Below are 18,910 nucleotides of genomic sequence, written 5' to 3' on the forward strand. Positions count from 1 at the left end.
TGCCACGACTGGAAACTACGATTATAATGTGAACTAAAGGTTGAAGGTATTCATATATAACGTTATATTTATAATATGCCACGTTTAGTATTCTAGTTTTACGGGAAGTAAGCTGAGATGGCTCAGTAGATAGATCACATGAATCGACACAAAGAGGTTGCAGGCATGTAGAGCTGAGTTTTCAAATGTTAAAATTTATCTTTAAATTTAACTTCGTGTTCAGCTGCTAAGGTAACCTTGAGGGGTACTTGTACGTTACAGGAAGAATTCTGAGATATGTATAATGTTAATTGTCGCTCGTAGTAGTGTAAATTTCTCATCTTTTACCTTTATACGTAATGAGGCTTGTCCAACAGTGGGCAGTTAACAGGTCATTAAAGCACATAGAGTTGACATGACTGAGCTTTTTCTGTTGCGTTTTATCTATAACTTTAGTTAATACGAATATTGCTTGGTACAGCAAAAAATTTTTAACATGATCACTTTTTAAAGGTTGAAACTGAGAAACTGTATAAAAAAATAAAATAATAATTATCTTTTTTACCGCAAGTAAGATTAAAGTAAAAGTACTTTTTGACATTTCAAGTTAAAAGTATTACAATAACGATTTATCGGTCATGTTTAATCAAATCGGATGAATAAGCGGAAATAACATAAAAGAAACTCTAGACGCACACGGTAGGCAGAGATAATTAATTTCTAATATCCGAGTCCCTTAATAATGAGTGGTAAAATTGAGTAGCCGTGAGGCTGTTTTATCATAATGCATCTATAAATTATTCGAATGTAATTTAAAGAGCCGAAATTAAAATGATTAGATGCGTGATTAATAATGATGTGTTCGAATGTTATATATTGTACATTGTTGATAAAAATTAAACGTCTTGGTCAGGTTTAAATACTTTTTAAAGATAATTTCTATTATACGTACATAACAGTGCGTTGATGAAAGATAAAAGGGACGTATCATACATCTTGGCTCAAAAAGATCTACGTGTCTAGCGACGCGGTACTCGCCGCTGGCTTAGAATCCAGATTAGTCTTGTCAATGACCTGAATTCTAAAACAGTACGAATCTTTTCAATGTCCAGAAAATTGTCATAATAAAATTGTTACTAATGCGAACTTCAAACAGTTTTCTCGGCGATAAAAGATGGTAAAGATCTCACAAGAATACACGAAGGTCACCGGTATTAAATTTCATAAGCACATGTATTTAAGCATTTTAAATGGAAACTTTAAAGGACGTTTTTGTTTAATAGATGAATATTGTAACTTTTCTCGTAATGGAGGAAATCTAATACGTAATATAAAGATCACTTTCAATTTCTAAAAATCTTCGAAACTACCCATTGTAGTCAATTTGTGCCATTTTGCATAACATCAGTCACGATTTGTATTTGACCAACTTTTAACGTTCCAATAACCGATAATCTAAAATTAGAAATGACTACCCTAATGAGATATAGGTAAATGGTTCTATTCTGACGATCTAGTTATGCCTCAGTCAGTCACGAAGGCGCACGACCTTCATGTTGAAATCGAAATTTGTCGGTCCGTAAAACATGATGTTTTAGTTAACAAAGTATATTCTATTATAACTGACAATCAAGAAAAATGCCAGGGTGTCGACTTTTAATAAGATTTAAACCGATCTTTCAAATTTATCTAATTATTAGATGTTTAATATAAAATAGGTAATTTTTTTTAATATTAAGAAATTTGAGCATATGACGGAAATTTATTAAATAGAACAATAATATTTCTAGAATTTTTTCTACTATATACTAGATAAATAGTGGTTAGACCGCGTAACCGCCACAGGAAATCTAGAAGCGAATCTTATCATAGCTGGCAAATCACGGGAACCTTAGAATGCGGTTTCTTTCTCATAAGTTTTACATGATTTGAACAAAACCAATATCGGATATAGAAAACTTGTAAACTTAGCAATATGGTTAAGCTAAGTTAGAAATTTGCAGTAAAGTTAAGTGAAATGAGGAGTACATCATGAGATCGAAGTTAGATTGCATTGTTGCACAACAATAAAGCGAGCTACTGAGAAGTGAGCCAGTGCATAGCTGATGCGGTTGCGTGCTATGAGAACTAAATCAGATTTGTAATTTATAATAAAATTGCTGGAAATGGAATATGTTTGCTGTGAAAATGTTAAACTTAAACCATTAACTGAATGAATTTGGAATATTTCAAAAATGGTTTTAAATAAATTTTTAATAACTTTGTTATATAAGACAAACTTCATAAAAATGGCTATTTTTCAAAGTTATAGTCGTAAAGATTAACGGTGCAATTACATGTTATGAGGAAGAATTTTTTTTATCTATTGACTAAAATTTTAACAACAGTTCGACGTTCATTCGACCGCCAAAGATTAAGCTCTGATCCTTCTCCTACATGGGGAAAGAGGCCTATGCCCAGTAGTGGGATATTACAGGCTGAAGCGTATAGCGACGTTCATTCAACGGTTGAGAAAATTCAGCCACCTTTGTAATTAAAATATTAATGCACAAATAAAAGCCGGCTAGTGAACTCACATAGTATAAAGAATGAGTAGTCTGTTTTTTTTAAACGAGAATTATTTTTAAATCATATCTTTATATTTAAAAGTAGCTGTCTTTTTAGTGATCAATTAATCATATCCGGAAATCTTTCAAATTCAATTAGAATAAAAATTTCTATCGGTAGCGATTGGGTATCGTTTAGCCGATACATATAGGTACATAGTTCACAAATAAATTGTTGAATATATTTTAGTGTTTATATTTCTGAAGATCAAAATGAGGCAGCAAATTGAATTTTTAATTTTCTCCAGTTAAAAAAAATTTACACATCAAGGTCATAGTGACTGTTTGCAATTTGCCGTGAGAACGTTGCATTATAAAAATTAAAATTTTGTTCGTTAGCTGTTTCTTAATGATAAGTGTTGAGGTCGGTTCATTGTTATATTGCATAAAGCTGGAGCGATGGAGGTCTGAGACAAGGTGACTGTAATATTAGATCGAAAACTTGTAGTTATCATCATCGACATGTGCCGTTGTCTCTTAACGTATTCAACGATAATTAATGTCTACTTCAATGACGCGTGACCGATGTTCGATAACGTCCTTGTAACATTCGTACAATAGATGATTAATAAAAGGAGACTGTGTTTATGACGACGGCCTCTATCTCACGACTATTCTTTGTCATTGATAACGGCACTAAATGCATTTAGTTCTAACTAACTCGCTGGTTGCTTGTGAAATATTGTTAGAAGGGATGTTTTGACAAATGTGGTTCACGGAGAATTATTGAGATGGTATTCTTTTCTATTTTCAGATAAAACGTGGCAGTCCGTTTGGAACACTGTGTCTTTGTCATGTCGATCGTTGTGAGGTCATTTATTTGCTACGACTTGTATTGTGCATTTTGTGTCGTCTGCAATGTTAATGTGATTTTTACTCTGATTCGTTTATTTATTGCCATAGTGCGAGAAATGTAGCTGCCTATCATGTCGAGTTTAATGATATATAGTATCCGATTTAGATTATTCTATGGTAAACCACAATTTATTTTAAGCACATGGGTATGATTTTATCAATCACTTTAATTTTTTATATAATTTTTTTTTTGTTGGTTATATTATTATATAGTTTTCATCTAATTTGAAATAATCGATTTTTACTATGCGGAAGTACCTACATGGTATAAAATTATTAGTTTTAATATAAGCTCCGTATTGAGCTCTCCAAGGTAATAAAATGCGTTGGACAAAATGGTTTCCTGTTCTGTAGTTTTTGTTGTGTTTGTACCATTACAAATCTATGGTCAATGTGCTTTTAATTAGTTCACGTTTGTTCCTCACGTTTATGGATACTTTATTACAAGCGTAAAGAAGTCAAATAAAAAATAAATAACCATTTGTATTAACAAAATCTGAAGAAACGTAAAATTTTATAATTAAATTATTTGATAACAAATAGCACAATATTAAACGCCTTGAATAAAAATTTAATGATGTAAAAATACAAGATTATTGTAATAAATTAATGAGTTCAGTTGAAGATTGTATCTAACAAAGGAATCCAACGCATTGTCGGTACAAAATCATTAGAGATTTGCGATTAATAAACGCTTATGTATTTTCATATAACGAAGGATGTTAGGCATAACTTGATAATTTGTATAAAAAAACGACTACCGCCTAAAAAACTAACACTTAATCGTTTCAAGTTCGTTCAAATTGACGAATAGATGCGGAGATTTTTGTATGAATCGATGATGGTTTTGTGATATTTTCGTGATGTTATGTCATATATCACAACCTAAAGTTGAAAAACCAACAAATACTGATTTTATCATATGATAGGTACACCGAATTATTTTTACTATGTGATATATTAGATTGAATACATATGTCTACACATATACATATATTATTTTTAAATATTTAGCGTATGAGCTATTTAAAATAGTCATAAAAAACAATGTTTACGTCACAAAATATAAAATAGAATTTACACAATATGAAAATATACATTATCAAGAAGAATTCATAATACGAATTCTTGACATCCATCAAAAATGTTTTATCAAATACTAGCGACCTGCCCCGGCTTCGCACGATTGCAAAAACTAGCAGTGCCCCTCTACTACGAGTATATTATGCATGTATTATATATATAAACCTTCCTCTGGAATAACTCTATTTACTAGAGAAAACTACATCAAAATCCGTTGCAGAATTTTAAAGATCTAAACTTACATACAGCGGGAGACGACTTTGTTTTATACTATGTAATGAATAATGATATAAAAACATGAAATGAGGTTTCATTATTAATTCTATATAAAAAATCTGTACCATACATGTGTGTGTGTGTGGATATGCCACAAATACAATTGGGTTTTAATCTAGTTTCATTAAACACGTTTTAAATATCAAATTAATTGCCACTGGAACATATGATCCTCTTTTAATATAAGCGAAATCATAACACATTAAATTTTGTTTTAAATTTTATTCAAATAAAACACTAAAGAAAGATAGGTTTATACCTAAACAATTCTTATTACTATAATAAGGAGGTCGTTCAACTTGTCAACCGGATATATTAAGATCTTGTATAAATTTACAATAAAACTTATTTCGGATAATTAACGAGTCATCCACGTTTAACAGTAGAAAATAAATATCCAATATCCTATTTTATCTGTAAAAGGGTCGTTTATTATCTTAAAAGGTCCGAAACCAAGAAACGGTTAAATTAGGACCTCATTTTTGGAAATTCCATTGCAAAACATTGAGGAAACAAGAAATGACTTATTAGTCACTACACTCGAAAACCAACTATTCTTTAACTAACGTTATTTTTGTTAATTCTTATACCTACGAGTACTACTATCCTCCAACGTGGTTTTACTTTTATCTATGTTATTATCTATATTTCTCGGTAGTCTTTGTCAAACTTTTGTACTTATTCACCTAAGTATTGACATAAGGTACTTACCCGGTGGCAACTTCGATTTTAGCATATCCATAGCGACGACATTGATGACCAATACCCAGATGGGGCATTCTAAGAGTTCGTTGTCTGATTTGACAAATGCGATGGCGCTCAAACACTGCGTCTCGAGCCTTCGGCGGTCTGGATACGAACGCCGTAGCTCTCGATTCACGTTGGATTGAAATTTCTTCATGTCGAATAACTATTTTAAAAAAAATAAAGATTATGTGTTGTTATATTCCTAAATATAATATGTACTAAAGTTTATCAATTATAGCTTAACTTTAAATAAAATATATATGCTCACAATTTATGGAAAATAATATATAATAATGGGGAATGGGGTTAGGTGCACATGCGTTGGTTAGGTGACAAATTATTAATATAGGTTTTCATGATTGTCAGGATTTCAGTTTTTCTCTACACTTGTTACTCTTATCATATTAAAAAAACATGGTTTTTATTTAGAGTTATAAAATGAGATGTAATCAAAAAAAAAAGAAAGATGTATATACGAAGATATATGAAGCTATCTAATTGTTATACCGGAAGACCATTGTTTTCATATGCACACGATTGCATCCCTATAATAGTTATGAAGCCAAACGAATCACTTCAGTTAAGATGTTATCAAATTAAGATTACATAATAAGACGTCGTTCAATAATGAAAATACAAAACGGGCGGCGCCAACTTTGCTCTATAGCGTAGCCTCATAGTTTGTTTCTTTTTAACGTAGGTAATTATTTAAATGTGTACAAAAATACTTATAGACAAAAAATAACGGAAACCTGTTTAAAATTGGTTTACTTATACAATCATTAACTATGAGGTCGATGCTTAAATTGAGCTTAAATTATTTGAATAGATACAAAAAGTAATCACGTACAAAGCATCGTATTGGTTATAAGCTCTCCCATTTAATTAAAACAATGTTGTAAATAAAGTGTTCTTGTTTTTTTTTTTTCCCAAGAAAGCCTTTAATTAAATTATGTTAGACCTACTATCAAGTATACATAAGACAGTGACTGAACAATTTTAATTTAATCAGAAATACTAATCGATAAATGTTTATCGATTTATCATACATAATTTGATATTCTGATCAATCGACGTAGACAGAATCGAAAAATCTATTTTTAATCAACTACGATTACAATTCAATTTTATAAAATGTTTTCATTTGGGAGTCACAAAAGCGCTGCGTAAGTAAGTCGTTGACGAAATTGAATTAGGCTTGTAGTTACAACATCATTGCAACGGCGGCCGAGGTCCGCTGCATCTGGGAGTCATTTCAAATTCGATTTGACATTGACCGAAAGAAGAGACGTAGATAGTATCAACAAAAAACAACCGCCACGCGTTCCTAAGTTATCGTTCATTTTTTTTTTCATTTTTGAACTTAATCTATCGTCGATCACGATAAGAAATTTAGATATTTTCTTTTTAGTGACTTAAATTACATTTCAGTTAAAATTAGTGGTATGATTTGCGCACAAAATTTTAATGTCTTATTTATAAAGAAAGTTATAGTTTTTTTTATTAGCGAACGTCCTTGATAAAGTGCAAGGAGGTTGATGAATTAAATATAATTAATGCTGCCAGCACGATATAAGCGAGCGATTAGATTTTCACTGCTAAACGACCTAAAACCTAGTGTAGCACAGAATTTCAATATATGGCAACGGCAATATGGCTACGGCAACTAACAGACACCAGTTCATCACAAAAAGATTTAACTTGGGTTTGTGCATTTTGTATCTGTAAGGCAATTTGTAAAAACCATTTGTGAGGAAGTCATAAGCTATTTTTCATTTTTATTTTCAATAAATTATAAAGATCTTTCGTAACATGCTGATTGGTATTGTACAATTTAACGATTGTTATCTACAAAAAACGCTGAGGACAAAACACTTGGCTACCACCAGGTTGACATGACTGAGCATTGTTTCGTATCAATTAGTTAGCAAGGGAATTCGTTGTGGGAGATCAGATGAGACGAATAAAAATCTCAGGATCATTGAAGTTTCACAATTTAGTATTGTTAGAAAAATAGTATAGTAATTAATTAAATATAATACAGAATATATTATTATCTGTTGCTCGAATTACGAATTATGTAAATTAGCAGGATTTTTTAAATGGTATTAACATATGTACGTAAGAACAATCGGTATAGCAAAATTACATATTTTGATTAGACATCAATAGTTAAGGATCTTGAGAAAATGGTTTTTAATTTAATAAAAGAAATATACTTCAAAACCTAAAGCTGTCAATGAATCCTTTTACCTCTTTGCGTTTACTTTCATCATTCCCACGGAAATTGAATGAGATGCAGACAAAATACATGAGGCAATGACCATTCTTTTCTTTAGCCATCTTTTCACATTGTTCTAAGTTACATAAACGGTAGTTAATGGAGTATGAATTACTAATGAACGTTTTGCTTTGTACTAGGAAGTGAATTTTCTATTGTTTGGATTGACCTAATTAGTGGGCTTCAAGTATGTTACATAGATCTAAAAACAATTGTATTGCAAACACAGGGCATACACATGTTATTTTTTATTGAAGAAGATGTATATTTTCGAAAATGAGAATTTCTTTTCGCAATTCAAGTGAGGTACGTAAAATATAGACTGATCCATGTATTTTCGATGGTCATCAGGTAAGATAAAATTATGTTGCAATGTCATGGTCAAAATGAATTCTACCTTCACGAGCAAGAGTCGTGATGCACTTGAGATGATTATTGCACTAAAGTAATAACGTAACGCATTACATATATTAGTAAAACATTACTTTTGAAGCGGCATTTATTCTGTAATAGAGAATATTACTCACCGAGAGAAATGAAACATTAGTTAGATGGGCGGTCCATTTGGTCCAAGATTACGAAATGAATTTTCGACGAATCGATTTAGTCAGGTTTTTAATACATCGTTTTATGTGAGCATAAATTCAGTTATACAAATGAGTTTGGTAGAGCGAAATAAGTATTTTTGATGAATGACAATATAAATTATGATATTATCCCAAATAAATTTAAACGATACAAATTTAATAATGATAGAGAAAAAGTGCATTAAACATCAAAAATGGAAAGTATTATTCACCCATAGACGTAAAGCCAGGCAATTATGTTAGTAGCCGTGAAATTAATAGAGCATGTTTCGAAATTTCACTACAAAAAGGCATCCATCTTGACGAAAATGATTACAGGTAAACACCCATTTCGTATACTTGGATAAAGTGGTATAAAAGATTACATTTAAACTATTATGTCGCCATCAGTATTTCGTGTGCAGCAAAGGTGAAAATTGCTTGCAATTTAAAAAGTTAGGACATTATGTTGCGATTGCTATAATTTACTGGCATGAGTAACCGTCGATTGAGTCTGGATTTTAATTGACTTAATGGAATAAGGAAGACAAGCAATGGTATACCATAATATAATGGTAGTATTAGTTGATATTACCAAAACTAATGATAATAATGGGCCGCTTTTGTCTTTGGGAATGATGCCAGAACCATAACGACAAGAGAAATTTTAAAACTGTTGTCGTTACTTTTAAAAAAAATAACTTATAACTGATGTGTATTTACACATTACGTTACACACTACATACTACATATTACACTTGTATACACTAATTTGATACATATGTACTTGAGTTGAAACTATCAAAGCGCTAAAATATACCTTAAATATTTTTTCCTGTTCTAACGCATATCCGGGTAGCTTTAGAATGTCTTGGCCTATCGCAGTCTCCTCGTTGCTGGTTGCGGCTGTACTCTTCACGATTACACTACTCTTTGAATAGCGTCTGATGAGTATGTTACCGGCGTCGTCCATTTTGATTTTGACGCCCTGATGAACAGAAAAAGTTAATTAGAACATGAAAATACAATTATGTACTAAAGTTAAGACATGATATGCTACTGTTAAGTCGATTAAAGATTTAAAAGCTTAAAATAAGGAACATAATAATAAATGTGTCACACGCATTCATTTGTTTCTGAAGAATAATTTATCCTTCACTAACAAGTTGTAAATTTAAAACAAGAAAATAATGATTGACCCATTGACTTCCTTTAAAAATCAATGGTAACACGATAATGTCCCTCGGTTATGAGGGCGATCCGTCTCAAATTACAAAGGGTGAATCACCTTTGGCCGAAAAAGAAACGGTAATTATGTTTCCAGAATCCGTTATCCGTTACGTCATCGCCCTTGAAGAAAATCCAATCCAGTATTAAATGTATGTAATCCAGTATTTAATGGTTCATGAGATTTGCGATATGAGATAACAGGAGTACAACAAAAAAATTGTATCTAATAACAAATTAACCTATGGCCTAGGCCTATCTCCCATCATCTTTTATTTAAGCATTGTTAAAATTAATCTTTGTGTTCAAAGTTTTGTTTCTAAATTAAAAAAATAATAACTTGAATATTTGGTTCTATATTGAACTTAAGATATAATTAATTGTCTTTTATTTATTTTTTAATTCTTAAATTAAACTATAGTTATTGCTTGAAATATTTCTAAATAGAAATTATTGTAAGTATAATAATTCCTGTAAATAGTTAAACATAGCACCAATATAAAACTACACTAGGTTTTTATTATATAAAAAGTCATTAGATGAAGAATTGCTTAAAAAATGTATATACTTTTAAAAACATTGAGGAAAACCATAAAATGATACATGCCAAAATATCGCAATATAAAAACATGTGGATCTATTATCCACCTCAATGACGTGATGAAGGACATAATCTAAAAGTTAGAACGCTACCTACATTTCTTATCACTACAATTCTCATACATACTCTAAAGTCTTCTTGTGTATCGGAATGGTTTAGTATAATTCTTTAACTTGATTCTTTCTCTTTCCAAATTCTCATAAAAACAGTTTTTAAGCCCCGTTTCAATCATTTCAATCACATTATCTTTAACCTGCCTCTAGATTTCGGCCGTCTAACTTACCACTTAGCCGACAGAATTGACGATCTTAGGTATCCTATTTTATAGTTGATACTAGTGTTAATATTAATTTCTCATCTGTACCAGAAATATATTACCCGTATGTTTTAAATCAATCAGCACTTGCGTTGTACACAGTGTCAGACGATTTTACCCATCATGAATCTGATTATCACAATCCCATTTCAAAAACTCCAGAACGGTAATTAGCTGTGGTAATCTTGATATTAATGTCCGAAATTATTTTAACATAATTTGTTTTAATAACAGTTGGAAGCGAGAAGCGCAACATTGACGAAACGCAGGCGCAGTTTAATAATCGTCGTTTCGAATACCATCGCTGCAGTCGTCCGTGCATAATGCATGCATACAAGGCGGACATAATCAGACACGTAACGTAGCATTATTTATTTGGTAAAGTGACTAAAAAATCTAAAATTATTTGTTCCTAACTTGTTAACAAACAAGTTATCTTTTTTTTTTCTTTTTAATTATTTACGTTTTATTTTCATGCAGGACAAACATTAATAAATATTATAATAACACAAATTTAATTGCTAGGAACCGTCGAGGAAAATTTTCAATATCCTGACGTAAATATATTGGTAGAATGAGATAAGTATCGAGATGTCTTTGATGTCAATATAAATAAATAATAACAAAGAAGCAGGTATATAATTGATACCGTAAAACTGATCTACTACAAAAATAGCGCCTAACGTATGAGGAACATGACTTAACTTCAGAGTATAAATTTAATTTCCATTCTTTAATAATTTTGTTTACTTGCAAACGAAAAAAAAAACGACTTCAATTACATGGAACAGTAATGTACAAAGTAGTCAAGTAAATGCGTGCTAGTAAAAAATACTATCGAATTGAGAACCTCCTCTTTTTTAAAAGTCAGTTAAAATATATTAAACTAGCTGTACCCACGACTTCGTCCGCGTGGAATTAAAAAAAATATTGTTTAGTTCACAGAGCTACTAAATAATTAAATTTCTAAAATAAAAGTAGCCTTAGTTACTCCTTATTACATCAGCTATCTGCCAGTGAAACTCCCGTCAAAATCGATCGAGCCGTTTCAGAGATTAGCCTGAACAGACAGACAAACAGACGGACAAAAATTGTAAAAAATGTTGCTCTGGTATATGTCCGTGTATCCATGTGCATTAAGAAAAAAGCGGTTATTTTAATATTACAAACAGATACTCCAATTTTATTTATTTGTATAGATTAATTTATTTAGTTTTCATGCAACGTTACAGGTGGTCTGGCTGTTACTTTAAATTTTCGGTTTGTAATAACCTCACATTTCAAAGTCTCGAACTTATCAAATCAAATTAAATTAGTTCTACATCATTAGACAGAAGAGGGCGAGCAGGTTCCTTATATGTGTTATTTCACACATTGTTGACCTTACAATGATCATAAATATTTGGCTACGAGTAATTTAACTTGAGTATTAGTTACGGGTAATATAAAATCGATTATTACTATCGTTACTAAGTACACGTACAGTACATATGTAAATAATGTAATATACTATTTTTGTGTTAAAAAACAAGCAATTACCTGTTTAAATTTTGCTCAGCATAACTTAAGTACAATTCTTACAAGAAATAAATTAATGTTCTGTTTGTTTTCAAAGTAATTTGGAAAAATATTAGACAGAAACGTGTGGTAGTGTTCTGATAGTTTTTTGAACGACCAAAGAAGTCCGTATCCGGCTAATAATTTACAGACTAATAAACAAACAAATGGTTTATTAAATATTTTTTAATCCATAATGTAATGACTATAAAACGTTAATATATAATTACTTGACTTTTGTTTAATAAAAGTAACTGCGAAAAGTTTCATGTACATCAAAACAATGTTAAACAATATGCGTTTTTTATTGTTATTTATACATTGGTTTAGTGTTTCCAATATTACGTTACATAGTATTTGGTCTTCATAAATATTAAATTGCTTAGGATTCGGCCTTCATCTCGACATCTTGTTAGTTGATTTCAGAATGTCAAATTCATTTTGATCGTATTGTTTGGTTCATTGTTTATTTTATAATCACACGTTTTTTCTATGTTTGTAATGATATCCATCGCTTCCTACAATTAAGTATTTAACGATAACCATAAAAGCGATTGGTTTGAGCTAGATCTAATAGTTATACATTTGTAGAATACAAAAACGTAACGTTACGTAAATTTGATCAGCTACCTGTTGTAAGTCATTAGATAAAAAATAGAAAATACGATTTAGAGTACTTGCTTCATATTTGTTCAATGTAATAAAGTTAAAACGTGTTTGGACGAATGCGGAAATCTTGGGAAATAGAGACCAATTGATAAAAAAATGTCGACCAGAATATAATGAATCAAGTTTATAGATAGATTTACAGAATATTTAAAATCTTATAATAATAATCTTTATGTAGGAGCCTCGAAGCGGTCTACTACAAAGATGATGGGCTTAAATCCTGGATATCACAGCAGACTTAATACTATTAAATTCGTGTTTAAAGTTTATCTCATTATCGTTGATGGCACAGGAAAGAATGAACAAACCTGAGGATAAGAGGGTTTTGGATAAAAAACAAAATCAATTATAACGGCCATTTCATAGTGGTGGCGTAAGTAAAGTCCAGTTACTCTTTCACAGAAGGGGTCCTATGGCCAGTTGTTAGATGTTAACGCTATAAGAGCATCTACAGTAGATAAATTTCGGTACTCACTTCACTTACTTCAGCCTAATACAGTCCACTGCTGGACATAGGCCTCCACAACTTCGCGTCAACAATGGCACGAACTTATGTGTTTTGCCCATAGACACCATGCTGGGCAGGCGGGTTGGTGACCGCAGGGCTGGCTTTGTCGCACCGAAGACGCTGCTGGCCGTCTTCGGCCTGTATATTTCAAAGCTAGCAGTTTGATGGTTATCCCGCCATCGATCGGCTTTTTAAGTTCCAAGGTGGTAGTGGAACTGTGTTATCCCTTAGTCGCCTCTTATGACACCCACGGGAAGAGAGGGGGTGGCTATGTTCTTACTGCCGTAGCCACACAGCATTTTTTTTTTCGGTAATGCCTTGTAATTTCTGTATGCGTTCAGCCTTAACCAATGATTTATTTTTGTTCATAATAATATGAATCATTGTTTTTATAAATGTTTTAAAGTTTAAATACCATATTAATAAATGAAGTCATGATCCGATCTATTGTACACGTTTGTATTGATTAGATGATTGACAGTCAAAACTTTTTTGTTCGTGCCATCAGGACGCTTGCGTCATTCATTTCATTCATTCAAACATTTTTTGATTCTACGGTTTGTGAAAAGACTATCAGAACGTGAACGAGATGTCAGATATGGTTAAAAGATAATTGCAATAGGATACTTTATAATTATCGTAAACATTTTGACTATCGTAGTTACTAGTATAGAATTTTTTTTGCTTAATTTATTGTTATTATAATTCGTGAGATAAGCTAAATTTCGTTCCTTATGTATGTCTTAGTATTGTTCATAAAAATCGAAGCGAATGGATGTGACTTGAGACGATGATACATCAGGCTAAGTGAAATGTTACGACCATATAAGACTACCATGTACCATTTTATTTACACATAGATTTCATATAATAAGCGATATGCATTTAATTTACTAAATTTTAATTTAAGAACATTACTGTATGTGATTTGTATAGTAATGATCTTTTTAATGCGTGGGCGTTTCCTTAACTTCGTTCTGAGCCATCGATCAGCACATCTCCATTAGTTACGTCATGCTTGGCTCGATTTAGAGCTCTACGCGTCTAAGGCTACACATTTTAACTAAAAAATAATAATAAATTTAATATTCGAATGAAATAAATGGCATTATATTATCATATTTCAGTACCGGCAGCATTGCAGCCTCGTAAATATTTTGTTAAGTCCTTCCTTTCACTCAATTCTATAATAATTATTTCGAAAATTTGCGCTAATGCAAGACAGTAAGACGTTTTAATTGTTCGTACATAATTAAAAGGCTATATTTTCACTTCTAAAAATGAAATATATTCTAATTTTTATCATATTAACAGTTACGACACGAAATTGAACCCGCATTTCCTCGGGTATTGCGGTCAAGGTGTTCTGCGATTAAACGATCGCCTGTTAACCGTGGAAAAATTTCTTTATGTAACACTTCTATATAAGCGCTTACTTAGTGCAGTGTGTGTGACTTTTTCTGTATAAATGGTGTTCGCGTTTCTATTTATATCTACTCTTTTATATATGCCTTCTTCAACGAATAAGCTTTCTAACAATGAGGAGAACGGCAAATGCAATCATACATTTTTTTTTAAATACAATTATAAATTTACACTATAAAACATCTTTAAAAACCGCAAATAATTATTATTAATAAAGTTTCAATCGTTCCCTATTACAAAAAGGCTTCTACGTTGCAGTTAGTTTCCTTACAATCTGTTAAAGGAACAATCAGCTACAAGAGGTAGTCATGTAGATTTTGTTAGTGATTTTTGCTTGTCTTGAACATGACGGCCAAATTCGTCCAATAAGTTGTGTGAAGAAAAAATATATTTACATAAGACAGACTTTCTAAAATTGGATATAATTTAAATCAATAATTTACCATATCAGTTGTATGGTTGTCATTATACTTGGTAATTAAAATATTTAGGTCATGTTATTTGCCATTGGATATTACGCTGCCATTAATGGTATAAATACATTCAGACGCGCGGCAGATTCTCAGAAACCATATTTAGACATAGAATCATCTTACGGTGTTACACCATAACGTTTAAATTACTAATTAGAAAGGGGTATAGGCTATTATTATTTGGTTAGCTATACTCCTAAGAATACCAAGTATTATTTTAATAAGTTAAAGGTCTTAATTTTTATTCAAATTTACTTAAATTATACAATTAACAATATTTTCTTAACACAGATATTTCTGGAGTCTTGTTATAAGAAGAAATCATAGAATAAGTAGAACGAAAATTAAATATTGAAATGAAGTACGACTCATTAATTTTCAAAAATACTGTATTAAATATAATTAGTGGTCGCCCAGAGGTCGAAATTCTACTATAGATAAAAATTAAATTAAAGAAAATCAAAAATAATGAAAATAAAGAACCTTTTTTAAAAAAATTCAATTTGAAATTCAGACTTCGACAATCAACAAAAAAGTATAATAAGCGTGTGTGTGTGTCAAATACATGGTAGCGTATGTGATATTTTTTTTATCGATTTAATATACTTTTTATGTATAATTAAAAAAAAAATATGAGCATTCTGCACTTCTTCTCTTTATAAACTATAAGTGTGCGAAATTTCATACTCCTTTGTCCACGTAATTTTCGTAAAAAGGGGTACGAAGTTTTTGGTTCACGTATTAAGGACGCTATCACATTTTTCTACAAATATCAGTGTTTTTCACGTACCATTTTAATTAATTAGGAGTCACCCTGAGAGGATATCTTGGTTTCAAATGAAAGATAATATATTCATCTCCGAGTGAGACCATAAAAATTCTATAGCCCCATACAAACTTTTCACACAAATACAGTTTAACCATCACAGAAATCGCAAAAAATTAAAAAAAGACGGGTCTGAATTGGAACCATTATAGCCTAAATACACTGCACTAAGAAAAATAAATACACTAAGAAATTGTTGCTTATTTAGTCCTCTATGCGTAGCGCTAGATATTTTATATAAAAATAAATAATATTTCCATTTATGAGAAAAATAAGAAACGCTCTCAAATTTCTTCATACATTTTTTACAAGTGAACCACTGTCGTTCGTCATTCCGCGCCGAAACGCGCTCATGGAAGCACGGCTGTATCGCTTCAGCGCAAGTAATAATTACGTAAAAAATGAGTTTTTTGTGTGTACTGTGCTTGGACGAAATTGATACTTCACAATCGATTGTCTTTGCTATGCATCTGGTTTATATATAATAATCAATAATAATAAGTAATCTTTGCATTTGTCTTCTTTTCAACCGACTTCAAAAAAAGGAGGAGGTTACTCAATTCGACCGTATATATATATATATATTTTTTTTTAATGTATGTTCGGAGATAACTTTTTCGTTTATGAACCGATTTTGATAATTCTTTTTTTGTTGGAAAGGAGATATCTCTAGAAGAAGAAAGAAGAAATATACTTTATTGTGCATATTACATAACATACATCTTTAAAAATAAAATTTGCAAAACAATACTATGCACAAAGGCGGTCTTATCGCTAGGTAAGCGATTTCTTCCAGACAACCTTGGGGTAGAGGAGATTTTAAAATAAAAAGAGTAGGGTTATCAAAAGGCAAAACAAAAATATAAAAAAAACAAAGTAGATCCTACATTCTAATAATAATACAATTATATATATATATATATATATATATATATATATATATAGTATATATTATAAACATATAAAGAATTAAATACACAAATAAATACATACCCATTACATTATAAATATAATATATAAATAAATAGTATATATTATAAATATATAAACAGTTAAATACACAAATAAATACATACCCATTACATTATGCTTTATCGTAAAATATATACACAAATAAATACATACCTATTACATTAATTATGAAGTAGATAATAGTTAATCATAAATATAATATTGAATAATTATCGACAGCACATTTACGAATAACTACGAGTAAACTTACTAACACAGACCAGCTTTTCACTAACAATTTAGGTAAAAATCTTTTAGTAGCTTCTTAAATGATGTAAGAGTTTTAGCCTCCCTAATAGTTTTAGGCAAAGCATTCCACAGAACTATTGACTGCACTGTAAAAGAGCAATTGTAGAAAGCAGTATGATGGATAGGAATATACAGCGTAGTTGTATCATTCGAGCGCAGTGCCTTGTCAGATTCACGCACTACAAACTTTTCTCTTAGATACTCAGGGGCCCGGGGACTTTTAAGCACATAGTAAAGCAGCGCCAGCATTCTAGTATTCCGGCGAAAGCGGATTGGCAACCACTTGAGCTTTTTACGAAAATCGGATATGTGATCGTATTTTCGCAAAGAAAATACGAATCTAATAGCTAAATTTTGGAGCCTCTCAAGTTTTGTCAGTTGTTGTTCAGTAAGGTCAGGATAGCACGCATCGGCATAGTCGAGATAAGACAGGAAAAGAGATTCCGCGAGTGCAATTTTAGTAGAAGTCGGTAGCATGTATTGTAAGCGTCTTAACGAATTCCAAGTTGAAAACATTTTTCTACTCACTTCTTTAATCTGCGTTGTCCAGTTCATATTCTCGTCCATGTAAACGCCAAGATTTTTAACGCACTTACTATATGGTATGGAAGTGTTATTGATGAGCACCGGAGGTAAAGAAGCCCAGTCAATCCTCGAAATAAAAGCCCGACTACCCAATACTATAACTTGCGATTTCACTGGATTTAATTTAAGACCATAACAGCGACTCCATTCAGCTACAGCAGCAAGATCTTTATTAATTATAGTAATAGCCCCAGGCAAGTTTTCGAGGTCAGACTGAGCATAGATCTGCAAATCATCTGCATACAAATGGTAGAGAGAAGAAATGTTATTCGTGATGTTGTTAATGAAAATGGCAAATAGAAGAGGTGATAAGACGCCACCTTGAGGCACACCGGCAGGTAAATTAGACCAAGAGGAAAGATCTATTGCCATCTTTACTCTCTGCCGGCGCCTCTGTAGATAACTACGAAACCAGTCAATCACTGATGGAGATATGTTAAGTGAACACATGATACTAAGAAGTACGTCATGATCTACCGTATTAAAAGCATTACTGAAGTCTAATAAAGTCAGAACAGTAAGCTTTTTGCTATCCATGCCATATCTGATGTCCTCGGTGACTTTGACAAGAGCAGTAGTCGTGCTGTGTCCTATTCTAAACCCTGATTGAAGTGGATTAAGAAGATTATTTTTCGTCATATACAAAGTAAGTTGAAAGTGGACTATGCGTTCGAAGACTTTGGAAAGAAAAGGAAGGATAGAAATTGGTCGAAAGTCAGTAACAGTAGAAGGATTAGATTTTTTGGGTAAAGGAATAACGTAAGCATCCTTCCAAGTAATGGGAAAAATGCCAGAATCAATAGAACTGTTAAAAATATGCGTGAGAACAGGGAGAATTACATCAAGGATAGGTACCAGCATCTTACGACTAACGTTATCGCAACCAACGGCATCAGACGATATGGATAATATGTTCTTCTTAACATCACATTCAGTAATTTGACTAAAAAAGAACGGAGGATGATTAGGAGCTGGTAGCTGGGAAAGATGGCGTAGTGTGCAAGCCTTTGTATTGGCGTCAAAGTCTGAATCAGGTGAAGCAAAATGTCGGTTTAGTTCGTCTGAAGAAA

The 18,910-nt window shown here is 31.5% G+C and overlaps 1 protein-coding gene across 1 annotated transcript in view; it reads right to left on the minus strand.

The window, feature by feature from the left end:
- The window catches only part of LOC123657753, an 86,644-nt gene that overhangs the window by 9,335 nt on the left and 58,399 nt on the right, over positions 1 to 18,910 (minus strand). Inside the window, exons 4-5 of the mRNA XM_045593267.1 lie at positions 9,214 to 9,381; positions 5,511 to 5,709 (exon numbers count right to left, since the gene is read on the minus strand). Coding sequence (XP_045449223.1) covers positions 5,511 to 5,709; positions 9,214 to 9,381 — 367 coding nt within the window. The remainder of the gene's footprint in view (positions 1 to 5,510; positions 5,710 to 9,213; positions 9,382 to 18,910) is intronic.

This window comes from Melitaea cinxia, chromosome 1, assembly GCF_905220565.1.
Source record: "Melitaea cinxia chromosome 1, ilMelCinx1.1, whole genome shotgun sequence".
Lineage (NCBI taxonomy): Eukaryota > Metazoa > Arthropoda > Insecta > Lepidoptera > Nymphalidae > Melitaea > Melitaea cinxia.